Below are 9,677 nucleotides of genomic sequence, written 5' to 3'. Positions count from 1 at the left end.
TATTTTTCATTATTTGTCTGTTACGTCACATATTTGTTCTGCTTCTTCCAGCTTTGTATGCATTGCTGTATTCAATGCATTCCTGTATCCAATCTCAGTTATTGCATTTTTCAGTTCTGCTTGAATCTTTTACTTTTCTCCCCCCTCCCCCCACCATGATAAGGGTCTCCTGGAAGTCTTCCATTCTTTTCTTAATCCCAGCAAGCATGCTTATGGTTGTTGCTTTGTAGTCTCCAGTAGGCATGTTAACTATATTTCTTTCATTTAGATCTCTGGCTGTGGCTTTATTTTGTTCTTTCATCTGTAATAAGTTCCTTAATCTTGGCATTTTGTCCAAGTCTCTACATTCTTCTCTATTCTTGGTTTGTTGTCTTTTTTTAAATAGTAACAATATTCAATCAAGATTCAATAGGTAATAGAAATAGTAACAACACCATTGAAGATATTCAATACACAACTAAAAGACTCCTGTCACAAAATACGCAAGCCCACTGAAGAATTCTCCCAAAACTTTAAATAAGAACCAATACAGATTTTACAGTTTTTTCAAGAAAATACAATTTTATTAGCTATTAAGAGCACCAAAAATGCAAAGAGAGTCTAAAGAAATAGAACTACAAAACTTCCTCTGACAAATAAGTCTTATAAGTTCCAATATAATATCTTCAAAAATATTAGTAAACACATGCACATAGCAAATCAAGGAAGACAGATTACATGTACATCATTTCATTATGGTACTTTATGTGGCAAACTTTCAATATAATATAGTTTTTGAAAATTTATATTATGACTTTTACCATGAAATCTTTTCTTCTATTCCCTTTGAATATATAGCCTTCTTGTTGCATCCTTCTCTCAGTTAATTTCAAATAGTACAAACATTCAAGATCCAAGAGATAGCTGGTACTCAGTCTCGTAGGATTTTCTCCTTTGAGAAGCACTCCTATTTGTACATGTGTAAGCTAATGCAGAACAGGATCTGTTATATCTCCAGGCTGGTTCTGTCTGCCAAGCCTCTGTTTGCTGCCAGTAACAGACAGCCATGGAAAATGGGATAAGAAAAGGGAAATAAACCTTTGATGTGTTGATGGCTCAAAAGGAAAGTATTTTACTCCCTAAGAGATGGGATCAGAGGGAAATCAAGTAACTATCATAATTACTTTTCCCAATAGTTCTTTTTCTTCTGAAGCCATTGGATATTCTAACTTTGGTGACTTGCAAACAATTACAATTAGTGTTTTTCTTTTCTAGTGACAAAATATTATGTAAGGTACTTCTATTGCTTTATTCAAACTCTCCTGCAGTTCTTTTCATGTACTTTTCACTTTTCATCTCCTGTTTTTTACATTGCTTTGTACACTATCCTTGTTAAACAAATGTGGCATTTGATAATTATAATTTCTCAAAAATTTTTTGAGAGACAGAGAGAGAGAAGGCATGAGAAGGGGAGGAGGGACAGAGAGAGGGAGTCACAGAATCTGAAGCAGGCTCCAGGCGCTGAGCTGCCAGCACAGAGCTGGATGTGGGGCTCAAACCCACAGACCGTGATATCATGACCTGAGCCGAAGTCAGACGCTTAACCAACTGAGCCACCCAGGTGCCATGATAATTACCATTTTTATATGTATCTATTTTACTGTATTTTATCTAGAAAACAGTATGTTGAAATAATTGCACACTATGATTTCAGTTTTCTTTCTATCCATTCAAACTTTCACTATATTTTATACTTCACATTTCACAAATACAGTTCTCAAAAGTTTTTACTTATATGGTCAAAGAAGTCTTTAAGAGATATAAGAATTTATTTAGTAACACATGCTTCTCGTGAGTACCTAATTTTATAAATGAAAGTCAAGGACAAATCTAACTCAGTGTACTTTCTTCTTAAAAAAATCCAATTGACTTAATTATGAACTGTTTCCAATCATATATAAAGAAGTAAACCAGGATACTTGGGCAGATCAGTAGGTTAAGCCTAGGACTCTTGGTTTAGGCTGAGGTCATGATTCTACCTTAATTAGTGGTTAGTGAGTCCAAGCCCTGCATCTGGATCTGCAGGTTGCAAAGCCTGCTTGAGATTCTCTCTTCTCTTTCTGCCTCTCCTCCCTCTCTCTCTCTCTCTCTCTCTCTCTTCTCTCTCTCTCACACACACACAGACTAAATAAATAAATAAACTTAAAAAATAAACTTTTAAAAAAGTGGAACAAGTGTATGTAGTTTACTTTTTTTCCTTCAGTTTCTTTTCTCTCCTATATCAAGGAACACTTGCATTTTCCCTCCATATCGTACTTGGAGAAAAACATTATTTACAGAGATCTTTTATTGGGGGCAGTTTATTTTCCTTTCCATTTCTTTAGCAGAGTTTCTCTTACTTCCCTGTTACGGAGAGTGTAGATAAAGGGGTTCAGAACTGGAGTCACCACGGTGTTGAGGACATGCACGGCTTTGGTCAGATCCAAGGCCTCTTTTATGGAGATGCGGACGTGAAGAAAGATGGTGGACCCGAACCAGATAAACACCACAGTGAGATGCGAAGAGCATGTGGAGAAGGCTCTGCTCCTGCCGCTGGCGGAAGGGATCCTGAGAATGGTGCTGATGATATACAAGTAGGAGACCAGGGTAATGAGGCATGAGCTCAGGATGACCACAAAAGCAATCACGAAGGCCACGAGTTCCACTGCCTGTGTGCTGGTGCAAGCCAGGGAGATCCAGGGTGCAATGTCACAGAAGAAGTGGTTGATAGTGCGGGGACCACAGAAGGACAGGGTGCTAATGAGGGCTGTAGGGACTGCAATGGCCAGGAAGCCGCACACCCAGGACCCCAGGGCTAGTTGTACTGACAGCCGGCTGTTCATAATGGTCTCATAATGGAGAGGATAGCAGATGGCCAGATAGCGATCATAAGCCATGGCTGCCAGAAGAAAATACTCTGTACAGCCCAATGAGAAAACAAGGTACATCTGCAAAAGGCAGCCAGTAAATGATATGGTTTGGCTTCTCCCCAGAAGGATGGCCAGGGCTTTGGGGACTGCAGCTGTGGTATACCAAATCTCCAAGAAGGAGAGGTTGCTCAGAAAGAAGTACATAGGGGTATGTAGCTGGGGGGTGGTACTCACCAACATCAAGATAGCCATGTTACCACTCACTGTGAGGATGTACATCACCAGAAAAAGCATAAAGAGAGATAGATGAAGAACCTGGGACCCAGGAAAGCCCAGCAGGAGAAAATCATGGGCATGAGTTGCATTGTCTGTGCCCATTGAAGAAGTACTGAGAAATACCAGTAACTAGACACCACAAGTAGAGGGTTTCTATCCAATCACACAGCCCTAGAGAAATAAAAGGAACAGGATTCATGATCGTGGTCCAATAACTGAATACAGACTGACAGTCTATCATATGTTGAGCGCCTATTCTGTACCTGGAGCTGTGCATGGTTTATCCAATTAATTTAATAAAATGGAGAGACAGGTGCTATTGCAACCAATTAGTATTTGAAGAGACTCCAGGGCAAAACAGTTTTGCATTTTCATAAAGATTGCATCTATAGTTATAGTTCCGATCTAAGATTCGAATCCAGTCTTTGGACCTACTCATCCAACTCTGGACATGCCCCAGCATGGCCACAGATTACATCTAAATGAACAAAAGGATGACCATTTCCTGTTGACACAATTCACTACATTGTAACTAGACTCTTTCTGCCTGGTCCTTCAAGAATATACGTATTTTTTTCTTTTTGTCTTTGTGACTCATTTGTAGGTTCTAGTCAATCTTTTCCTGACAGTTATAGCTTTTGAATTGGTCTTTTAATTTATAAGCTCTGACCTCAAAAACAATACTCAGAAGTAAACTATAAAACATTAAATTATTGTAGCATTCTATTTGTCCTCTGTAACCTTGAAAAATCCATGTTTAATGTTATTAATGTGATACATTCTTCATGCCAGAAAATATTTCCATATGAAACAATACATTTAAGGCAACTGCTTTCCACATCTAAGACTTCTTGATACTGATTTGAAAGTTTTAGAATAGGCTAAAAGCAGAAAATAATTTTGAAACTAGTTATTTAATTTAAAGGAATTCTTTAAATTCCATAGAGTTAAATACAGTGTAATATTAGTTTCAAGTGTAGAACTTAGTGATCCATCACTTCCATACAATACCAAGCGCTTATGACAACAAATGCTTGCCTTAATTCCCATCATTTAACCAACTGGAATTAAATAAACCTTAAAAAATTGAATAGTTATCAAAATAATTGAGGGGAATGTGGGCAGTTCAGTCAGTTGAACATACTACTCTTGATTTCAGCTCAGGTCATGGTCTCACTCTTTGTGGGATTGAGCCCTACACTGATTTGTGTACTGACAGCATGGAGCCTGCTTGGGATTTTCTCTCCCCCTCATGTATCAGTGCTCTCAAGCTGTCTCTCTTAAAATAAGTAAATAAACATTAAAAAAGAATAATTGAATGACTGAAAAATAATGATAATGGTGATTATTTTACTATACAATAAATAACATTAATAAGTCCATTTTTTATTCAGATATGAAAAATATGCTTCTCTTTGTCATTAAGAACATCACTTTCCACTTAAGTTACCATTAAGTAAAAGACTATAAGAAAAATGAATTATTGTAATCCAATTTTGAATGCTTCTTTTTGAGGACAGAGCCTATTAATTAGAAGGTCAGTTGGGAGGTCTTACTGTCAAACATGCTGGTGACTAAAATCTTACTTGAGAAGCAGATTATGAAAGAAGTGTAAGTGGACTCTTAGCATTTCCTTATGAAAGGATGCCCCCCCTTCTTCCTCATGCATCACATTTTTACACTCTCCAAAGGAAATATTATCTCCATAGTTATCAGTAGATTCATTACATATGTCTAATATCAACAAGTATATTTATACTGCAAATGGGTCCACAAAGTGTGGTGAGCAGCAGCAAGGAGCTAGTGAGACGAGCGTATGGAGCAAAGCTCTCGTGCCCTTGCAACCCTTGCAGCTGATCCAGTTCCTCAGAGGTTAATTCACTTGAATTAAGATGTTATTGCACCAACGTCCTTCAAGCTTCTTGAGTTGAGATGTTGTTATACAAATGTCCTTCACACTTCGGCACTCTTATAATAACAATAAGAAGAGATGTGAAGTTCCCAGGAAAATGTTGTAACAAAAACTGTGAGAACAGAACAAGTTTTGTCTAGAAAAAAACCCTTCTCTTAGTTGTGCCTGTTTCTAGAAAACTGCTTGCATGTGAGAAATAAAGTGGCAATATGGGCACCGCTCGTGTTGTCCCTCCCGTCCCCATCCTTTGATCCTCTCTTCTTTTCCTCATTCCCTTACCCTCGCGTCCCTGCTTCCGTGCGCCCGCGCGCGCACTACAACAAAGTAAGTGGGTCCCTATGGTAGATATACCTCATTTACAGCAGAATCAGACTTCAAAGTTACCTAGATGATCCCAAGTTCTAATGAACATGTGAATCACTTGAGGGTGATGTCAAAATACAGATTATAATTCAGGTATCTGGGGCGGGCCCTGTGATTCTGCACTGCACACAAACTCCCAGACGGCACTACTGGATGAGGACCCTAATCTGAGGAGCAAGGATCCATCATCCTTATGATTTTTTAAATAAAGAATATGAAAAGAAGGGTGAGGGCATGACTCTCCCCTGGTTAGTTGGGTAGTAAAGGATCTAGATTAATTAATTATTAATTAATTTTCCTAAAAAGAAAAAAATCTTAGTTTAGATATTGTGAGATGAGACAGAAGAACAAGAAATACAAATAAAAGAGGCTTATATGCATAAAATGCTAAATAATGGCTTTCACAAATTTCTAAACATGTTTCATTCATGTATATATGCAACAACTTTTCTAGCTCAAAGTACTTATAGCCAATGTAAACGCCTTTGGTATTGCTTAATTGTTCTCTAAAAATGTAGTCAAGGAGCTGCCATTTAAATGTAAACTTACAATAATAGTTAGCAGTAGCCAACATGTAGTGAATGCTTACATGGAATTCACTTGTGTAACACAATCACTGTAAATCCTATTACTGTGGTTTTCTCAACATTCTACTAGTTTTAAAGATGAGAAAACGGAAAGACATAGAAGCTAGAGAAGCTGCCCCAAGTGGAACTGTGACTATCAGTTCTGTAAGTTCAATACCACAGCCATACACTTTGTAGCTACTGCTTTCAGAGACACTTTCTAAATACATCTCTATAGAGTCTGATTGACAGGTTCAAATAAGTTATATTTTAAGTTATATTTAAATAATAATCACTGGCCAATGCCATTTCTAAAATACATTAGTATGAAATGTTTCTATATTAAATTGAATAAGTAGTGTGGATAAAGTAATTATTTTTCATTTTCAAAATTTAAAAACAATTGTCATGACTATATATTAGACAATAAATAGAATGTTTCCATATTATGAAAAGATATTTTTAGATTTGGCTTCCAATTATATTGCTGAGTTTTTCAGATATGATGAACTAATAATATTTATTTGAATTATGTGATGAATATGCCCCACATTTGTATGTATTGCTCTATATTTGAGTATTTCTAGTATTAATTCTAAGAAGGAAAGTCTATGGGACTTTTGGCATATAACAAAGTTTCTAAATCTTAGATAAGTAGTTTGATTTACTGGTTTTAAATAAATGTCCTTTCGATTTTTCAAATTAACTAACAGAATGATAGTTCTTTTTTATGAGAAAGAGTTTTAGTTTTTAACAATTTAATGACAGTTTAATAGTTAATTTTAATTTGTAACACTTGAAAAATGATTTTGAATTCATAAAAACAGTTGCTTCTCATACGTGCAATATTTTAGTAAAATAACTATATATTATTTCTGAATCATAGGAAATTTCAGGAAGTAAATCCTATGATGGCTGTATGTTACAGAACAAATTTGTGATAACAAATTTACCCATTCATTTATCAATTATTGAACAGAACACAGGAAGCGCAGAATAACCCTCTTCACTTACCTGGTTGTAATTCTTCCTGGTGTATACAAACTCCATAAACTCTGTCTGGACTTTATTCTTTCCCTTTTTGTTTAATGCCTTGATATTATTAATTTAAAAATATTGTATTCCTGTTACATTTTATTTCTATTGATATATTCCTCTTTTTTATTTGCTTATCATTTTACACAAGTTTCTCTTAATATTCAGTACTATTTGGTTAGATAATCTTCCATAGCCTTTGAAACTTGTTCGTAGTTTTTCACTAGTTTTTTTCTTTTCTTTTTTTCTTTCCTTCTGATCCAATCCGGTCTTAGGTACATTCAGCTTTACTTTTGGCGTTTTACAATTTCTCCATCTCAATCTCTCTCTTAATGATCTCCATACTGAAAACAATTTGCTATTAAGTAATTACTTATGTGTATGTAAATCTTCTGGGAGAGGGCAACAATTCAACACTCTCTTGGGTACTTAGGGCTAGCTCAAGAAGAGAAGATTTTTCTAAATGGAGGTTTCAAATTATTTTCAAGCATTTGATATAAATAACTTTATAATGTAATAAAGATCCTGGATGGGATAAAAAATAGATATTTCGTTGGGTTTACATATATTAATGTGAGAATTTTTTGTCTTTCTGAAAGTTTTTAGGAAATTCAAATATTCAATATTTCTAACTTTCTGGAAATATTTATTTTTATCTGTTAAGTTTTAAAATTTTAATTACAGTATAATTAACATACAGTATTATATTAGTTTCCAGTGTAAAACAAAGTGATTTGATTATTCCATACAGTACTCATCATGACAAGAGAATTCCTTCATCACCATCACCAGTTAACCAATCCCCAACCTACGTCCCTTTTGGTAACTCTCAGTTTGTTTTCTATAATTAAAAGTCTATCTCCTGGTTTGCCTCTCTGTCCTTTTTTCTTCCCTGTGTTCATTTGTTTTGTTCTGAAATTCCACATATGAGTGAAATTATATGGTATTTGTCTTACTCTAACTTATTTCACTTATCATAATAGTCTCTTAACTCCACTCATGTCATGGCAAAAGGCAATTGTTTTATTTTTTGTGGCTGAATAATGTTCCATATATATAATAATATATATTCCACATATATTATCTTCTTTTGTTAATTTATTTATTTTGAGAGGGAGAGAGAGCACATGAATGAGGGAGGGTTAGAAAAAGAGGGAGAAAGAGAGACTCTCAAGCAGGTTCTGCACTGTCAGCTCAGAGCATGATGTGAGACTTGAACATATGAACTGTGAAATCATGACTAGAGCCGAAATCAAAACTTAGATACTCAACCAACTGAGGCACCCAGGAATCCTGGAATTAAATCCCACTTGATCTTGTTAAATGATTATTTTTAAATGAATTAGGTTTGCAAGTATTTTGTTGAATACTTTTGCCTCTGTATTCATCAGACATAATGACCTGTAGTTCTCTTTTGTTGTGGTGTCTTTATTTAGTTTTGGTATCAGAGTGATAGGAGTGTCTTGGAATGAATTTGAAAGCTTTTCTTCTTCCCCTATTTTTTTGGAATAGTTGAGAAGAATAGGTAGTAACTCGTCCTTAAATGTTTAGTAGAATTTACTGGTGAAACTTTCTGGTCCTGACTTTGTTTTGTTGGGATTTTTTTTTTTATTATTGATTTATCTCCTTGCTGTTAATTCATCTGTTCAGATTTTCTACTTCTTATTGCTTTAGTTTTAATAAGTTGTATGTGTCTAAGAATTAAGCCATTTCTTCTAAATTGCCCAATTTGTTAGCATGTCAGTTTTCTTAATATTCCTTACAATTATTAGTATTTTGTGGTGTTGGTTTCTATTTTTCCTCTTTCAGTTGTGATTTTATTTATTTGAATTCTTTATTTATTTGTTTTTGATGAGTCAGGTTAGAGGTTTATCAATTTTATAGATTTTATTTTCAAAGAACCAGCTCCTAGTCTTATTATCTTTTATATTGTTTTTATTTGTTTGTTTGTTTCTATACCATTTATTTCTGCTCTAATCTAATCCTTCCTTCTTCAGTGTTTGGGTTTTTTAGCTCTTTTAGGTGAATATTTGCTGCTTATTTGAGATTTTTATGCTCCTTGAGGTCTGTATTGCTATAAATTTCCCTCTTAGAATGTTTTTGCTTCATCCCAAAGTTTTTGGACTGCTATGTTTTCATTAGTGTGCATGTAATTTTGATTTCTACTTTGATTTCATGGTTGACCCATTCAATGTTTAGTAGCATTTTATTTAACTTCCATTTATTTGTGGTCCTTCCAGATTTTATTCTTCTGCTTGACTTCTAGTTTTATAATAATGTGATCAGAAAAGATGCATGAGTATGACTTCAATCTCTTTAATGTGTTGAGGCTTTTTTTTTTTTTTGGCATGTGGAGTAATATGTGATTTATTCTATAGACTATTCCATGAAACTGGAAAAAACTGCTGGTTTTGGATGAAATGTTCTGAATATATATGTTAAACCTTTCTGGTTTAGTAAGCCCTTCAAATCCACTGTTACCTTGTTGATTTTCTGATTGGATGCTTTGTCTATTGATATAAGTATGGCATTAAAGTTCTGTACTACTATTTTACTACTATTGATTAGTTCCTTTATGTTTCTTGTTAACTTTTTTATGTATTTGGAAGATCCTTTCTTGTGACTATAATATTTATA

At 34.7% G+C, this 9,677-nt stretch overlaps 1 protein-coding gene across 1 annotated transcript; it reads right to left on the bottom strand.

Moving 5' to 3' along the window:
• Nucleotides 1-2,339: 2,339 nt before the first annotated feature.
• On the bottom strand, nucleotides 2,340-3,266 carry LOC115294095 (olfactory receptor 6F1). The gene has a single exon (XM_029941794.1). It carries the CDS (start codon nucleotides 3,264-3,266, stop codon nucleotides 2,340-2,342), a length of 927 nt encoding a protein of 308 aa, XP_029797654.1.
• Between the last annotated feature and the right edge of the window lie 6,411 nt (nucleotides 3,267-9,677).

This window comes from Suricata suricatta, chromosome 6 (assembly GCF_006229205.1).
Source record: "Suricata suricatta isolate VVHF042 chromosome 6, meerkat_22Aug2017_6uvM2_HiC, whole genome shotgun sequence".
Classification (NCBI taxonomy): domain Eukaryota; kingdom Metazoa; phylum Chordata; class Mammalia; order Carnivora; family Herpestidae; genus Suricata; species Suricata suricatta.
The sequence above is the reverse complement of the archived record's forward strand: the minus strand, read 5'-3'. Positions and strand labels throughout refer to the sequence as shown.